The sequence below is a fragment of the Octodon degus genome, unplaced genomic scaffold (genome assembly GCF_000260255.1).
Source record: "Octodon degus isolate 3935 unplaced genomic scaffold, OctDeg1.0 scaffold00027, whole genome shotgun sequence".
Classification (NCBI taxonomy): Eukaryota; Metazoa; Chordata; class Mammalia; order Rodentia; family Octodontidae; genus Octodon; species Octodon degus.
In genome coordinates this window covers 16029854-16048184 of record NW_004524603.1, presented here as the reverse complement: position 1 = coordinate 16048184, position 18331 = coordinate 16029854, and the positions used below count along the sequence as shown (strand labels likewise).

Below are 18331 nucleotides of genomic sequence, written 5' to 3'. Positions count from 1 at the left end.
AAAGTAACAGGATGAAATTTAAAAAAACAACAAAACAACAAACAATAAAACGTCTTCCTGTAGGCTTTGAAGCCCTTTCCTGCACATTTCTGGTATATCTCTTTTCTAGGATTTCCCTGGGAAGTACCACAAACTGAACAGCTTAAACACCAGGAATCTGTCATTTCCCAGTTCCAGAAGGGAAAGTAGGAAATCGAGACACCAGGACCTCCATGCTCCCCCTGAGCCCTGGAGGGGAAAGTCCGTGGCTTTCTCTTCCAAGCTGTTGTAACAGAAAATGTCGCCTCATCCCCCCCCCATAGCCAATATACTTTGGTTTGTTAGTTTCTAGGTAACAGTTCCTGTTCCACTTTGGGTTGTTTCTGTCTCTTAGAGATGGCTGGTCACTGTGATACACATTGTAGAAACCAGCCCCCAGTTGACAAGCCACATTGCCTCTGTACTTCCTGCTTACTTATAGCCTATAAACTCTAGACCCCCAGAGATCAGGGTCTGATATTCTGGGAATGATCCTGATCAGTGCCTGTTGACATAAATAAATCTGCCTCCAAATGCTGGGTGTTGTTTCAGTGTTTCTGATGGCCATCTCTTCTGGCACGTCAGCTAGGAAGACTTAATGTACTGACCTCTTTAGTCACCAGTCATGGTCCTTATGGATGGAGCAGGGACCTCTCGCGATCCTGGAGGACAGGTGTGCCCTCCAGGTTTCTCAAGTCCCATTGGAGGACTGGAGGAGGATTCATGGCTCCCTGATCAAGTGGCTTACATGGTATCTCAGAAGGAGGAGGATGCAATCTGTCTGTCTGTCTGTACACCTGATTCCAGTAAGACCCCCCCCCAGGGCACCCCAGTTTGTCTGTCAGTCCTGCTCAGCTCAAGAGAAGTCTGATCAATTCCTGTTACTTAGTCAGAAGCACCCTAAAAGAAAGGGGGTTGAAATGTGTAAGCTGTGAGTGCCTGGTGGGTGAATGTGTGGGTGGGACAGACAGCATGAGCAATAGGCGGCTCCACCTGTGCACCAAGGCTGGGCAGCTCTGGTCGTGGGCCCTCGCCTGTGGTTCCGTGGCACTCAACATATGGAGTAATGGAGGCCTCGCACCCTCCTTAGCGAAGTTGTGCCTAAGTCCCCATGAGGGGCATGGCCACATGGGCATCTGAATGGTCTCACCTGGAGAGGCACCCACCCTGTGTCTGTTGTGCCACCATTCAAAGGTACAGAACATACATGTAGGAATCAATTCCCAGAGATGGGACTGTATTAGTCAAAACCCACAGTCCCTGACTGCAGGAAAAAAGAATTCTATGGAGTTAAAAGTGAAACCAACCTACATCCTGCATCTCCAAGAAGAAAAAAAAAGGAAAAAAGAGGCCCATTCTTCCTGAGAGTTCCACCCTGGCACCCTTGTCAGTCACTGCGGTTGCTGCCGACACCTAACGCTTCACTCCCTGCTCCTGATCCGACTCATATACTTCCAGCATATTGAACTGATTCCAGCCAGCCATTGTCTACATTCAACCACAAAGCCCTGTCCCCGGGGGACGCCTACCCCAGTCAGATGGTGTCACCTAACACCCGCCCAAGAAGGCTGTCAACAATTCCTTCTGAGTTCCATTTTTTTTTTTTTTTTATTTGGTACAGGGTCTACAGGATCTACATGGTCTCACTACATAGATCGGACTCATAGGGACTTTCCTGTTTTCAGCCTCCCAAGCGCTGGGATTACAGGCGCACGTCACCATGCCCAGCCTCAATTGCCATCTCAGTGTGACCTGGGGGTGGAGCCAGCAAGCACTCTGGGGATGGAGCCCTGGCAGCTGTGTTCTGCTTAAGTAGGCCCTTGAGTTTCCACATTTTGACAGGAGAAATTGGACTATTATATCTGACAAATGAGTTGCACCCTGTCAAGTCTGAATAGGTAGGTCAGACTAAGTTCTATCAAAATGGGTACCCAAGAACCCACAACCGTTGCAAAAGTTGGGGGCAGACCTGTGACCTTCCTGGTAGACAATGGAACAGAACTCTCTGCCTTCAAGAGTTCCCTCTGTCAAAATATTAGCACTGGGGCCAGGGAGATGGCTCAGTAGAATAAGTGCTTGCCTGGTAAGCACCAAGGTCTGAGTTCAATCCCCGGTTCCACCAAAAAAAAAAAAAAAAAGCATCACAGCGACAGCTGGGACTCTTGCCTCTTACCCTTTCTGCCACACACAAGCTTACAGCCTAGGAGGACATCCTCTTCCCACCAAGCCAGCCAGCCTCCCTTTCTTTTACCCCAGAACTTTCAACATCGACAGTTCCCCAAGAGAAAGATCATGCCTGCATCATCCTGAAACATAATTGCATTCCTGAAGTTCTAAAAACTCTCTTCCCAGAAAGATTCACCTCTGGGCCTGGCCATCAACCGTGCTGCCTCACCTCGACCTCCATTGCCATCAGATGTCAAGGCAAGCACAAGCAGGCACGCAGTGTCACATCAGCCTGATAGACTATTAATCACCTTGGGCAAGACCTCTGTGACTTCAACAACACAGCCACTACTTTATATTATGTGGTTCCCAACCCATGAGTCTTTTTTTTTTTTTTTTTTTTTGGCTGCTACTCTACAGCCCTAAGAGTTTAAAAACTCTCCCATTATTTTCAGGGAGGCTCTGACAACAGATTTGGCCACTCTGAGACAGCCTATTTCTCTGACGCTTCCAGTGCCGCAATTCTCTCACTGTCCTTTAGACCCAGAGATTGAGCCATCCAACACCTGCCTCTGACTGTGAAATTCCATCCTGGGGCAACCCCACCTGCATCAAACAGTACCCCATGCTGCAAGAGACTTGGGTAGAAATTCAGCCACACATGCAGGAGGTTGAGAATCGCAGAATGTCTATAGACTGTCAAAGTGCTGCAGGGGCCGGGGAGATGGCTCAGTAGACTAAGCGCTTGCCTGGCAAGTGCAAGGCAAGGGCCTGAATTCAATCTCTGGTTCTGAAAAAAAAAAATACCAAAAGTGCTGCAATATACTTCTGCCTATAAAGACAGTTCAAGATCTCTGAGCTGCCAAAGCCACCACCATTGCCCTCCATGTACACTGCCTCGGTCTTCTGCCACCCACGGCCTGCTGGTACACCTGCCTGGGCCTAAAGAATGCCGCCTTCTGCCTTCATTTGACTTCTATCAGCCGTCCCCTCTTCACAAAGACCCCAGGTCTGGGACAACTCAAGCTGCCTGCTGGACAGGCACAAAAGCTCTGCTCCAATATCTGGCAGAAAACTGGTTACACAAACAGCTCTCACACATTTCTAGGAGCTGCTGGCTTCTACAGAATCTGGATCCTTGAGTGCATAGAAACAATGGAGCTTCTTCAGACTGGGAGCCCCTGGGAGCACCCAGTGGCTACCTGTGTAAATACGTGGGTCTGGTCACTAAGGGCTGCCTCCCCCTTTGCCTCCACACTCTAGCAGCCACTGTCCTTGTGATCAACAAAGCTGACAAGCTCACCTTTGACCAAGACCTAACTGTCCAGGTGCCACATGCTGTGCTGGGGTGAACAGTTCTTAACTGGATCCCCTGAGAGATGCTGAGTGCACCCTGTTTACAGATGGACGTAATTCTATTAGAAGTGAAGCCCAACAGGCTAGATATGCTGTGGACACGTTACACAAAACTATTTTGGCCAAAACTCTCCTGCAGGGGTGATCTACACAGCAAACTGCTTTCTGCCCCTGTTTGGAAGCCTCCCACCAACAACACAAAGGAATCCAGTCCAGAAGTTGAATCCCCCTCTGGGGATCTGATTGGCTGAAATGTCAACCCCCCTGCCCCCCAGACCTGTGGGTTCTGCAAACTTCTGTGCTGACACCTGTACCCCTGCAACCATCTCAGGCTTCAGCATCTGTGTCACTATCCCCAACCTCCCATTCCCTACTCATACTGAGAAGCCAATAAACATTTATAGCATCTTGCTGTAAAAAATCATGTGTAGCTATGGCCTACCTTTGATCATTGGCAGCAATAATGAACCTGCATTTATAGCAGAGGTAACTCAAAATCTAGATTAAATAAAAACTATACATAGCATGCAGGCCACAAAGCTCTAGAAAACTTAAAAATAAAAAACCAACTTGTAGCTCACATATAATTCAGGGACACATTAAATATCTCTACAAGTTTCAGAAATCCAGCCTCCAGCCTGCTAAAAATTTACCTGGACCAGACATCTCACGCTGAAGAGACAATACACTCAAAGCTCTGCTGTGATCACTCTGGACAGTGACGGGTCAACAGTTGGCTGAAGCCTGAGAACATTGTTCACAGGATTGCTCTGTCCCTATTCCCCTTGATTTTTGTGTCTTTTAAGGCTACTTACCCCAGTCTTTGCTTCCCTGCCTCCCTGCTAGCTGTGGTTTTTGCCTTAATCTATATGGACAGTTGCCCCAAGAAAATAGAACAATCAAACACTTGACCAAGATTCAGTGAGTGGCTAAGCCCTCCTCCCCCACTATACTTCAATTTTTTAGTGCCACCTGTCTGTTGTCTTTCCTGGCTCCTGAATTTCAATTTAGCTAATCTCTGCATGATGCTAAATACTCAGTTTGACTCATTAATTTTTGACCTAATTGGATGGTTGGTTCAGGACACTGTCCTAGATCAGATTAACTCCCTTATTAACTTACGGAACAATGTTACAGGACAGACAGGCCTAGATTATGTCTCTTCCTGAAAACAACTTAGGAAAAATGTTTGTAATAAGATGATCTTGGGGAGCTTGGCCAGGGCCCATCCTAGGATCATGGACACCCTAATGTTACTATTTCTAGTTGGGCCTCCTCTCAAAAGATCATGTGTCATATGCTCAGCAAAGATTTGCTGGGGAAACTAAAAGAGGGGGCAAATGTAGCAGAAAAATGCCTCCCACCCCCGCTGCCACTATACTTGAGTTTCTTAGTTGCCCAGCTAATAGTTCCTGCTCCAGTTTGGATTGCTTCTGTCTCTTAGAAATGGCTGTCACTGCGATGCATTGCTGGTCACCAATGGACAATTGACAACCAATCCTCAATTGACAAGCCGCTCTGCCTCTGTACTTCCTATTTGATTATCCAATATAAGCCCTAGAGCAGAAGTGATCAGGGCCTGACATTCTAGGATTGATCCTGGTCCGTGTCCATCAATGTAAATAAATCTGCCTCCAAATCCTGGGTGTCGCTTTGGTGTTTCTGCTTGCTGTCGTTCTCTGGGGGCTTGCTGATGGTCTCTGACACATCTCTCCTCACAGCTGTGTGACTCTCATCTCTGCCTTTGTAGTCCTGTGAGTCTCTGTCCTCGCAGGGCCATCGTCCTATCAGAACATTTGGGTGAAGGATCCGCTGTACTTCAGTATGTCCTCATGTCAGCTAATAATATTGCTAATAATTCTACTTCCAGATCAAGTCACATTCTGAGGTCCTGCAGATTAGGACTTTAACTTATCTTTTTTTTTTTTTTAATGTATTAGTACAGGGTCTACAGGGTCTCACTACGCAGATCAGACTCATAGTGATTCTCTTGTTTTCAGCCTCCCAAGCGCTGGGATTACAGGTGCAAGCCACCATACCGTCTCAATCGCATCTCAGCGCCTCGGGGTGTGGGGCTGGCACTGCATGCCGGGGACCAAACCCTAGTCCCTGCATCTGCCTAAGCAGGCACTTTAGTCCGCTGAGCTAGCTGGTGGGCCTTTCAGCTTATCTTTCTGAGTGCATCAGTTTATCAATATGTGAAGAGCCTGCTGAGACAGACAGTCGGCACTGGGACCAGAGAAGTAGATGAGAATGAGGTAGATAAAACCACTTCACAATTTTGTCCATGCATCTGGTCTCCATGATGCCCCTGCCCGTTTGGGCGCAGGGACCCTGTTACGGTGGCACTATCTGACCAGTTCCCAGTTGAAGGTGCTTGCGTTCTCCACTTGGGTACAGGCTGCAAAGCGAGGTCTGTGGTCATGTTCGGGACACACTCTGCTGGTGCCATATGTTAGCAAATGTCTGAATCTTGTGCAGACACACACGGGCAGTGTTCTCATAAGTGGAGTTACATAATTAGGGCATGGGCTTGCATAATAATTAGCATGTGTAATTAGGCACAGACTTCTTGTCCTTTAATTAGACAATCAAGACATCTAATTACAAAATTAAGATGTAATTACGTGGCCTGAGATCTTCATATTTCTTTCTGCCCATTAGAGAGCACATTTAGAAAAGAATTCACAAAAACTGATGAAGAAATGAATGTCAACTCCTGATCCGAGACTGTTAGAGGAGGTGTTAACTGAGCTGCTGCGTTCCCTTTGATCTTTCCCCTTTGGTACAAGGGAGTGATTTAAAATATTATCCTCTGCTTGAAATAATAACTTACCAACTGTGCTGCCAACCTCTGGTACACACATTAAGGAAGAGGAATGCTGGCATGACTAATCCATGCACTTCGCACGTGGCTCGGCAGCGTAGTTTGTAATTACCCTTCAACATGTACTAAATGTGACATCTTGGGAATTCATTCAAACCTCATAATGCCCCCAGATGCTGGCAACATTAGGCCAGCTGGGAGGACCACCTGCCTTTCCATGCTGTCCTGTTTACAGTACTCCTCTTTGGCCACTATAAAAATAGACCCATTGCTCCGAAGGAGGTAAGCACACATTTAGGTTGGGTTCTCTTTTCCCTTAATAGCTGAACACTTATTGAAATGTTCTCATCCTAAGTGCTCCTTATTGGGCTGCAGGTGAGAAAGGGAAAGGCCTGAGGACACAGGAAGTAGCCCATCTTTCTATTAAGTGTGTTGCTGTGGTTGGTGCTGCTTTGCCGTCTAGTGCTCCTGCGAAGCCAAGCTGCAGTGCTACTGCCTGTTGCTTTTCCCTTGCCCCTAAATTTCAATTTAGCTAACCTCTGCAGGATGCTAAATACCCAGTTTGATTCATTAATTTTTCTAAACTGAACTTTTGAACTAATTGGGTGGCTGGTTCAGGATCTGAGCCATATGTCCAGGGTTCCTAAGCCAGTTCTTGTTCTAACTGTGCTGTCGCTCCATTCCTATAAACTGCTGCAAATCCCAGCAATCTCATTGACTTGACAGCCACACTGCACTCCTCCGACAGCCACTTTCTCCTGGAAAGTGGTACAGAAATCTGTCTTACCAGCCCTCTTGATTTGTGGCTAAAAAACATGCTTCCCACGTGGCTACAGACTGGGAAAACAAAGGCTAAAAGAGGTTAGAAGTAGTTGGCATTAGGATCTCCTTTGCATGGTTTGTCTCTGTCCCAATTTTTCACTTTTCTCTCTTCATTCATGGAATGTGATGAGGGAAAAACTATGTATGACAGGAGACCAGTCTTCACCAAGAAAATAAACATGCATAGGAAGCTTACTTTATGCCATGGTCAGTTTTTGTCTTTTCCTTGCCAACTGAGCAATTGTTCGTGATAGATTTAGAGACAAAGAACCAAACTAAGGTGAAATGAGTTCGTCAGCAAGACTATCAGTGGGGAACAGCAGCCACCCCATTCCAAGGAAGTGCCCTCCCCCTGAGGTTTTCAGATCCCTGCATCTGTAGTTCATCACTTGATCAGGAAGACTTTCTCAGCTCCTGTTCTGTTCGTTCACTGCCTGGCCTCAGCCCCTTGGGTCTTAGAAACTTGCTCTCTGTCCTTACTTCCTGGGATCTCAGTGTTTCTACATAGGGCCAAAAGCATGAATGCATATTTCAGTTTCTTGGTTTTGAAACTGTGTCCCTCTCTCCAGGTACTCCACGTCGGCATTCTCGACACTGGAAAAGCTGGGCATCAGACACCCCAAGCCTTCTCCTTTCATTGGGAACTTGACCTTTTTCCACAAGGTGAGTTCCTGACTTGCTGGGTGCAGTGCAGGCTTCCCATGAAGCGCTGGTCTTGCCCCGGTTACTGGCCTAGGGGGTCTGTGTGTGAAGGTGCTGTGTGATGTGCTGAGCCTTCCCACCTGGAATGAGCTCTTCTGTGAGGACGGCCTGTACCTATCCCACACCAGTATTTACTGACTCCTGCCATTCATTCATTCATTCATTCATTCATTCATTTTTTTTTTTTTTTCTGAGCATCAAGTATTCCAGGCCCTACAATGCAGAAAGAGTCAAGGTGATTTATACTCTTAAACACCATCAAACAAGGATGTGCAACACCAGATAGGATCTTCCCAGTGCTAGGTTAGCTACTGCAGACACTAGTGGGGTCCTCCTCCGTAGGAGAGAGAAATCCAGCACATACATCACCCTAGGGAAGTTCCCGAAGAAGCATCTCACAGGAGCTGTAGACAAGGAGCACAGACCAGGTGGGGAGGAACATGTGTGAACGCAGAACATACAAACAACAGCACAGGTCTACCAGAAGCCCGGACCAATGAGAAGCCAAAAGTTGGGGAACACTGGGGAATGTGAGGTGACAGACAGAGATGGGCTGACTTTCTCACAGGCTGAAAGGGTTATTCATATACTTACTGCTGTATTTTTTTAGTAGGAGAGGGACATCAACATGGAAGATTGCAAGGGGTTATGGAATCTAATTGTGCTGAGGTCTAGGCTGAAGTGTGAGAAGCCGGCACAGGCGGCAATGCCAGGCAGGAGCAAAGAAAATTTGAGGCAAAACAAAGAGTTCTGGAGACCAATAGGGTGTGAAAATTCATGACAAAATGAATCAAACACTGGCCAAAAGAATGAACACAGGGTGACAGAAATAAAAGGTTGGGAGGGGTAGCTGGTCGAGGGAGAAATGTTTGACTTTGAGCATGTTGTTTTTGATTGACCAGAGTGAGGTAGGAGCGGAGGCCGCCAGTAGCCATCTGCTAGGAGCGCCCCCTGTCTTTGAGGTTGTTTTATTTTATTTTCACAGTGGATTTTCGCAGAAACCTGATGATTTTTTCTGCTAATTCATGGGGACACTGTCACCAGACCAATATCAGGAAACACCAGATCCTACATGTGAAGAGCCCCAGAAAGGAGGAAGGATTAAATTAGACCCCTTCACAGTGCCTTCGGGTTCCCCCATCTCTCCCCTCAGGAAGGCCGGTCCTTCCTCCCTCTTCTCAGTTTCTTTTCGCTCCTTTCTGTCTCTCTGTCCACTCCTCTTCTTCACCACCTGCTGTTTTTCCCTTCCTAATACTTTTTAAACTCCCTCCTGCATCTGTCTCAGGGGTGACCAGTTCACACTTCTGAAACCCAGGTCCCAACAACAACGACCTCATCCCTCATCGTGACATCCTGTGGATCCTAGAAGCAAGAGCAAAACAACTTAAAGGTGTCAAAGCAGAACAACAAATCAGATGGAAAAGCTAAAGGAAATAGACTTCACACATTACTGCAGGGGGCGGGGCATGACCAGTTGTACTCAATGGAGTCATTCATGTGGTATTAGCCCCGGAAGCAAGCAGCGTAGCGTCCATCGGAGAACACTCAGTTTGTGCCTCTGGATCGTTTCCACCTGTGTTCCCTTCCTGCTCCTCACTCTGTAGATACAAATCCTGCCAACTGCCTTCTAGAGCACAGTCATTTCAGTGACTATTTTAATATTCATATACGATTTCCTTGATAATATAGCAGACATAGAGTACAAAATTTAGGGGCTCTAAGGAGAACGAGGATATTTCTATGGAAGACATCTATTCTTCCCCTCAACTGTACCACACTCCACCTCTGTGTATCTGCCTTTTTTAAAACTCTGTTTGTATACTACAAATTTAGCATTTTCCACCCTTATGCCCATCCCAGCTCACAGGGTCTTGTGGGTTAGCTCAGTTGTTTAAGCGCCTGCTCTGGCAAACCCAGTCAGGCACAGGGGACTGCGCCTTGATCCCCAGCTCCACATGCCTTCCCAGACCTGCCCTTAAGGCAGCCTGAGCCAGCCCCCCCAAAAAAAATTCTTCCCAACTCACGCTTGTGTGTTTAGTAACTGCAGCCCCACTGTATCTAAACTTGCAGTCCCCCGCGTGATTCCCTCGTGGATCCCTGCACCCCCTCTCATCTGCTTTCCACAGGCCTGTCCCTGCCGCACTGTGGCCTAGAATTTTCTAACCCTTCACCTGGTCTCACCCCATAAGCCTCTCACAATACATTCCATGCTGGGTTTTGACCTATGTAAAATTACTCTAGAGTTCTCATGTTTAAGATATGTTGGTGTTAGTTGAAATGTAACCTAAATAATAATTTAGAATCTATCATTTGGATAGACGTGGTTGAAGTTTACACATGCAGGGACTATGAAAAGGAACATGGCCAAGCAATACTAATAGTATGAACTAAATCTCAGAAGGCATATGATGGTTGGGAAAACAAAGTTTTCAAATATTTTAGCAGTAATTATTCACAAGTAGTTCAAGTACCGATGATTTCTTCGGTCCATTAGAGCAGGGTTGCATAAGAGTTTTACTTGGAAATATTTTTTAAAAAACATTTGTTTATTCAACATTCCACAATGCTTGAAAGCTATTATTTGCCTAATGGTGTTCTTGCTGTTTGAAACTTTTTGCTGAATAAGTATAAATAAATGAAATTATTCTTATCTTCTTAATCTTAATCTTATTCTTATAGGAGTGCTGTGTTGTTTTTCAGGGTTTTTGGGATGGCCAGCTGGAGCTCAGAAAACTATATGGATCTCTATGTGGGTAAGAAGAACACCTCATTTTCTTTCTATGTTTTGATTTCTGCATGTTGAACAGATATATAAGTAATGAACAGAGATGTTGTGTACATTTATATGGCGGATGGGCCACAAAAAAGTTACCTGCAGGACAGGCAAGGATCCTAGATAAGATCTGTGGAGTCACTCACAGGCACCACGTCGCCATGAAAAAACTTTCCCAGGATTTATTTTTATTTATTTGGTACAGGATCTAACTATGCAGTTCCAACTCGTAGTGATCCTCCTGTTTCAGCCTCCCCAGCACTGGTATTACAGGTGTGCGCCACCACAGCATGGCCCACTTGGGTTCCATTACTGGCATTGTGGTACCAGGGATTGAACTCGGGTCCTTGCACTTGCGAAGCAGGCGCTTAGATCACTGAGCTATCTCCCCAGCCTCTTTCCAGGATTTAAAAGCTTGCTGAGTTGGGTGCCTTCACTTTTCTCTCCACCATGTCAAAGGATGTGCTGTTAGGGACACAGTGACCTGCCATGCCTAAGAGCAAATGGTCCTATTTGCCTGAACAGCCTGTGGCAGGTCTTTCCCTGTCAACTTATCTGGATCTGACTTAGGTCCATACGGTTCAGCCCTATGGGTAAAGTCTGCTGCCAACAAGACGGCCATGTAATTTATCATCCAATCCAGCAACCTCTGAGAGTGGAAGGAAATGGTCTGAGTAATTACCCAGAACAACAGCATAAATTCTGACTGTCACAGATATACTGAGCCTTCTGGTCACCCCTGTCCTCAGCCAAGTAAAATAATATAGCCTCAAGGGCCGGCCAAATACCTCCATGGAGTAAAGCGCCTACAAGCAGGCACAGGGGCCGGGAGTTCGATCCCCATCCCTGCCATGCTGGTCCCACCCCCAGGGCACATTGAGATGGCAATTGAGACTGGGCATGGTGGCATGTGCCTGTAATCCCAGTTCTTGGTAGGCTGTAAACAGACAAATCACTATGAGTCCGATCTAGTAGTGAGACCCTGAACACCCTGCAGATTCTTCCCTAAACTACAAAAATAAATAATAATAATAATAATAATAATAATAATAATATAGCCTCTCCCTTTATTTTTCTTGCATTTTTCTCTTCTTATCCTTCAGCATATACACCTGTTTCTAAAATCCCACAATCTGATTCAGATCACTTTCTCTATTCAAGAGTTAACAGGCTTGAATTATAATCCAGCTTCCCAGCATGTGTCTCCCTCCCACACTGGAATCCTAGTCATTTTAGTCTGTGTCTGCACAGCTTCTCAGCCCCTGGGTGAGTGTTAGTAGCTTTGTCTAGACCTCTAGGTCTCCGATAACATTTCTCAGTGCACTAAGGTTTTGTTGTGTGGCTAATACACATTCCAAAGGGGCCCTCCAGTCTGCAAGGCTTATGAACCAAAGGATTTGGGCCATTTGTTCTCTCAGTACTTAGTTTTGAAATGGATTGGCTGGCGTCCCTTGTGAAAATGGCCGTACCTAGGAGACCCACAGTTTTGGTCAAGTCTTCCTACGCTTTGGGTTTTTTAAATTTATATGGCCATGAAAAGTTAGTAAATTGAAATGTTGTGTTTTGTGTACTCTGTATTAGTTTGTCAGTTGCTGTATCATTGACACCTCACAAACTCAGCGACATTAATGCCTGTTTACTGCATATAGTGTATCTAAGGGATGGCTGGGACTGGCTGGTCTAAGCTCTGCTTGGCTGGAAGGAGCCCCAGGACTTCCTGATGCGTCTGCTGGGCAGGGGTGATGGTGGTGATGATGGGATATGTATGCAGCTCCTCTCATCCCCATGGAAGGACAGGGCCACCAGGACAGGATCCTCTCCTGGTGAAAGCAATGACTTGAGAGAAGATGCACACAGCTGCGTCTTGTCGGCTGTTGTTCTGTTGGTCCAACTGAGCTACACAGCTGAACCCCAGATCAGGACAGGGGGCCAAGCCTGGTGCTGATGCAGGCCGGGCACATCCTCAGTACTCAGCAGCTCTGTTCAGTCTGTGACCCTCCTAGCTCGGCCTGGACCAGGTTCTGTTGTCATGCGCAGCTCTGTGGTAAGCATGATAGCTACTCAATAAACTGCCAAGGGATTGAGTTGTTTACCTTTCTTCTACTCTTGTGCTGTTTTATTGCCTTTACAAGTTCTCATTCAAGCTCTGTCTTCCCATCAGTCTCATTCTGAAGCTGATGATGCCGACTTTGGAGACGTACCCTGTGCCTTTGACACATAGCTCTGACTCAGAATGATGCTGTCCTCCCCAGATGGAAAGCTAGTCCTCCCTGAGTGTGACTTCTAGGGTCACTTCCCTAGAGTCCTTGCACAGGCTTCCAGAGTAGAGTATTTGGCTATTCAAAAATAATTCTAAGATGTCAGATGAAGAGTTGAAAGGTCATTGTATTAACAGGTGTTGGGGGACAGAGGTCAGGATGAACTGGTTTCCTTGACAACAGGAGGGCCAATCAATTTTTCCCTCCAACTTTAACTAAGTTCACACAATGTATCCTTTTCATTTCAAGAAGACTTAAATCCTACAGAATGATTTCATATGAAGTTGTAGAGATTGAAGTATCATCTGTACTCTTTATTCCCATCTCTAGAGAGAAGGAAAGAAAAAAGGCGACAGCATAATTTCTTCGTTCAAACCTAACAGCATTTTTTTTTTCTTTAGAAACAACAAAAACCATAAGATGCCTGCTGCTTTTTTGAACGGTGATGGTGGGGTAAAAGTAGCAAGCAGTTGGACTAAGTCATAAGGAAGCTCCTTTCTAGCCCTTCATACTGTTTTTGTACTGCTTAAATTTTAACAAAATGTCTTTGCTGATTGGGAATGTGAAAGAGGACGAGGTGCAATTAGCCACAAAGACCCTTCTAGCAAAAAGTTTAAACTGTGCTATTTTTAGACTACTTTTATTATTAGGAAATCGAATGGAAATAGAATCCCAGCTTGATCCTTTTAAAACTTGAAATAATAGACTGACTCCTCATTTGACAAGTGAAGCCCCCACTACTGGTGCCGTGTGGAGAGGCTCTGGGCCCCTAGATGACGGCACAGCCCTGTTCATTGGGAGAAATGTGAGTGGCAAGGACCTAAAAGCAAATCTGATGGCTGTGCTACCTGGTCAGCCTCGCAGCTCAGCCAGAGTCCAGGGCTCCGTGCTAGAAACCGGCTCCATGTCCCTTTCCTTTCCCATGCATCGCTTTGGGGAAGCAACCCCTGGAAGAGGGCTCTGTCAGGCGTGTTGACAAGACTGGCACTTATTACCATGACTATCGCCATCACTACCCTGCCACCCCATGCCCGAGAGCAAAATGTCTTCCCCAAGCAGTCGGGTAGCTGGCTTTGCCAGGCTCTGCACAGAAGCAGTCAAATTGCTGCCTCCGCGACTTTGAACCTGGATGTAAAGCAGGTTGGCCGGTGCGCACGCCTATGCAGCTTGTATCCATGGTGCCTGATTAGAGCCCGTCTGAACTGAGCAGCAATCCCACCAGCCACGCAGGATGAAGAAAGCAAGGCCTTATTGTTTGGGGTAATGATTCCCTGGTAGTAGTCAATTAATGATGCCCTGGTATCTCTTTTAGTCTGAGAATAAGCCCTGAGTTGGATTGGCATTCCTTCCCAAGCCCTATAAAAATATTATCAATAGAAGCATCATACATCAGTGACTAAACAGAAACGGGGTAGAGTTTATGGCCCAACCAATTTGCAGTTGACTTTGAGCCGCCCGCAAGTGACCTTTCTCATGCTGCTCTTATGAAGGAGTTGTAAATACACGCCCGTGTTCTGAGCTCTATTCCTTAGCAGCCACCGGAGGTCCCTGTCAGTGGCTGAAAACTTCTTTCCTGTGTCCCACCTATCTTCTACATGTTTGCTCATGTATGAACTCAGGGCCTTGCACTTGCCAGGCACTTGTGCCACTGAGCTATATCCCCGGCGCTGTATCAGAAATTTAGCAGGGGAAGGATGGACATAGGGATCTGCTATGGTTGGCCCACGTGGTAATGGCTTGGTCCCCAGGGCTTTGGGGGTAGTAAAATTTCAGGCAGTGGTATTCAGAGAAAGGAGCTTAGGTCATGGGAGGCAGTGACATGAGGTACCTCCCTGACCCTGCCACTGGCACTTCCCTCAAGTGGCTTAAAAGCAGTGTGGCCTGAAAAAAACCTGAGCCAAAATAACCCTTTTCTCCTTGCAAGTTAGTTACATCAGGTGTTTCATTATAATGTTGAAAGTTTGACTCACACTAGAATGCCATTCGTCCAAAGGGTGGCTTTCCATCCAGATCATCACCTTTCTCCAGTTGATTTCAAATGTCACCTCTATCACCTAGTAACCCCCACGTGCACTACTGGCTTCTCCGTTTCTCATGCCCCACAGAGCATCCTGACTTGGGTATTATTTGTTTTTTAATTTTTTTTTTATTTATGTGTGTGTGTGTGTGTGTGGCCAGCTCAGCCCACCAGGGGGCGGGGCTGGCTGGCATGTGGTGCTGGGGGATTGAACCGCGGTCCCTGTGCTCTGCCAAGCTTGTTCTAAGTAGGTGCTTTAGACCACTAAGCCATCTCACCAGCCCTTGGGTATTATTTGTATGGTTTCTTATATATGGCAGCAGCATAGGACATGTTTGCAAGTATTAGAACCTCAGGTGGCCCTGTCACCTGGGGAAGCTCAGCTCCTAATACCGAAAAAGTCAATTTAGCAAGCAAATGAGCCCTTGGACCCGACACGTAGTTTCAAAGTTCACACTGCAGGAAAGGGAAACGTCTCATGTGCTTCCAACTTGGAGGTGTTTAGCACTGTTTCCTTATTTAATTAGCTAGCATACAGGAACCAAAGGCACCTTGTCACCAGGCAGGGAGAAAGTTGAGAACTCTGGGATACATATGGAAAAGCATGTGGCATCAGCAATGAAAATAATAAGGTCATTTCAACACTTTTTGAGCTCAGATTCCGTGGCGCCATCCATTAGGAAAGTTTGAGCTCCAGAAGTGACTGAGGTGTGAGGACGTTTTATGTAAGTGCTTTTAATCATCGTGTTTATAGACTATTTCAATGAGGTCGAAGAGCGGCAGAGAGATTAGTTACTCAGTATATTTGGATGACTCTGTCATCAACTTGGAGAAATTTCAAGCTACCGCCCTAGACCAGGAACTCTGGGAAGTGGAAGGCTATCGAGGCTCTGTGGGACTTTTCCTGTCTTTGACTTTGAAGACGTAATGTAGAAGAATACATTGGCCAGAAACGTGTGTCCCAAATTGGGGGTGAAGCAAAAATTGTGGCTGATTTGTTCAAGAAAGCACAAGCCTTCAGATGCAGAGTTGGCACCCAGTACCTGGGGACAATATTTGTTTCTAAGGGAACTGGAGCTCTGTAGAATCACAGATATTGAAGGATGGAGGAAACGAGGCCTCCGCACTCAGGAAACTCTAAATTGAGAATTGAAGTTTTTACTCCTGACACAAAGTGCAAGCCTCAGAAGGAAGCCAATGCATTAAGTGTTTGACCTATCAAGATGCTCCATTTTCAGAGGAATTGAACAAAAAAAAATCTGATGGCCATTGAGAGAATCTAGTGCATTTCAGGTAGGTGAATTAAACACAGAAATTCTAAGGTATCCTAATATTTCTGGCCATGAGGCCAAAATATAGGCACAATTTGGCTAATACTAACCTTTTTTTAAAAAAAATATATTTAGTACAGGGTCTCACTATGTAGATTGGACTCATTGTGATCTTGCTGTTTTCAGCCTCCCAAGAGCTGGGATTACAGGTGCACGCCACCACGCCCAGTCTCAGTTGTGCAGGGATCCAACATTGGGGATCCAACCTAAGCAGACACTTTAGTCTGCTTAGCTATCTAGCCGATCTTAGCCTGGTTTTTGTGATTGTACAAAAGGGAAACCTAAAAGCTCCAGTGTCAAGTCCCACGAGGCTGGAACCAAATTAACATGAGACCCAGTAATCTGTGTTTTGTCATCATCAATAATCATTCAATGAGTTTGATATGAATATTCTCACTCATCACTAACTCCAAGCCTAGGAGCACACATTTTTATTTATTTATTTATTTATTTATTTATTTATTTTATTTTGGCAGAACAGAGGATTGAACTCAGGCCCTTGCGCTTGCCAGGGAAGCGCTTATTCCACCGAGCCATCTCCCCGTCCCAAGTACACATTTTTAAATGAATGGAATTTCTTAAACTGCTATTGTATTTTAAGGGGGCTAGTGGTTTATGAAAAGGATTACCCTGAGACAATGGCTGATGTTGTAGGAGGCCTTTGGAATAGACAGAAAATTGTCAGGAGGGCGACTGCCACCATCCCCAAAACATTGCTCAATAGGTAGAATTATCAGAGGGACAATTGTCCTCAGATAAATAAGCACCTGGGATGGAAAAGAGAGAATCCTTTCAGGGTCACATGTTCTTGAATGAACTGTAGGTGGGCTACAGAGCTCTCTCTGGCTCAGCGTGGAGGCTGCTGTGGTCCTAGTCTTGACACAAAGACCTCCCTGAAGTTTCCTTACATTCCTAACTTCCATTCTCCTCCCACTCCGCCTATCACGCCTCGCCCCTCCCCCTCCTGCTTCTGTAACAGTGATGGTTGTTGCATATTTTAACGACTGCCAGGGCCCAAGTCTTTGTGGCTGACATGCATAATAATCAGGAGTCTGTATTCATTCCCTCTGCCTTGTGTAGAAACATCCAACAGTGCACGATTTTAAAAAACTGGGGTTAAAATTCCAACTCCCGTTCCCTATCTACTTACTATGTGTTAGCTTAATGGATTGAGTGCAATCATTTTCCTGCAGAAGCCTTGGCTTTTTTAGATGTAGATGAGGACTGTGGATTAGACCAGTGCCCTTGACATTTTGTTTAATTGTGCATCTTAGCAAAATAAAAGATCTGCCACATTGTGATCCAGTACACCCCCCTACACACACACACACACACACACATAGACACACACACATAGACACACACATACACACACACACAAGTTTCACAAAACCAGACTCTCTTTACTATATAAAAAATACTTTAATGCCCTCTATTCTCTTCTTTCCGGTTCTACTTGTGAAAAAGAAAACAAGTATAAGCTGATTTCAAAAGTGCAATCAGTTCACTAAATTGATCTCATAACAATGAGTGAGTCAAAACTAGGAATCTGAAAAGCAAAGAATCCTATGATAGCCAAAATCAACTGGGGGCTGGGGAGATAGCTCAGTAGAATAAGGGCTTGCCAGGCAAACGCAAGGACCTGAGTTCAATCCTCGCTTCTGAAAAAAAAGAAAAAAAGTCAACTGGATGACTGCAAGCCAAAGCCTCAGCCCCTACCAGTCTGCCTTTGAAAATTGTGCTAAGCCCTTGTGTTTGCCCAGCGAGGTTTAAGACTCTGAGAAACCCCTTACAGAATCAGTACAAGCTCAGTGCTGACAGCTGCAGGAGAGCTAAGAACACATTAATCCCATTATCCTTGCCACTTTCTGCAGCATTTTTGGATGTCCTCCTTCCTTCGTGTCTTTTGTCACACAGCTGTGGCTGCCTCGATGTCCCAAATCTACTCAAAATAATTACTCCTCATGATCATCTTTGAACTTGGAGAAGAGCCATGAGTCATATGGTGCCAGATCTGATGAATAAAGTGCACAAGGACACATAGTCATATTTTTTAATTTT

The 18331-nt window shown here is 45.8% G+C and overlaps 1 protein-coding gene across 1 annotated transcript in view; it reads left to right on the top strand.

Annotated features, from left to right (window-relative positions):
* The window catches only part of Tbxas1 (thromboxane A synthase 1), a 204968-nt gene that overhangs the window by 29457 nt on the left and 157180 nt on the right, over positions 1 to 18331 (top strand). Inside the window, exons 2-3 of the mRNA XM_004629042.2 lie at positions 7759 to 7852; positions 10592 to 10644. Coding sequence (XP_004629099.1) covers positions 7759 to 7852; positions 10592 to 10644 — 147 coding nt within the window. The remainder of the gene's footprint in view (positions 1 to 7758; positions 7853 to 10591; positions 10645 to 18331) is intronic.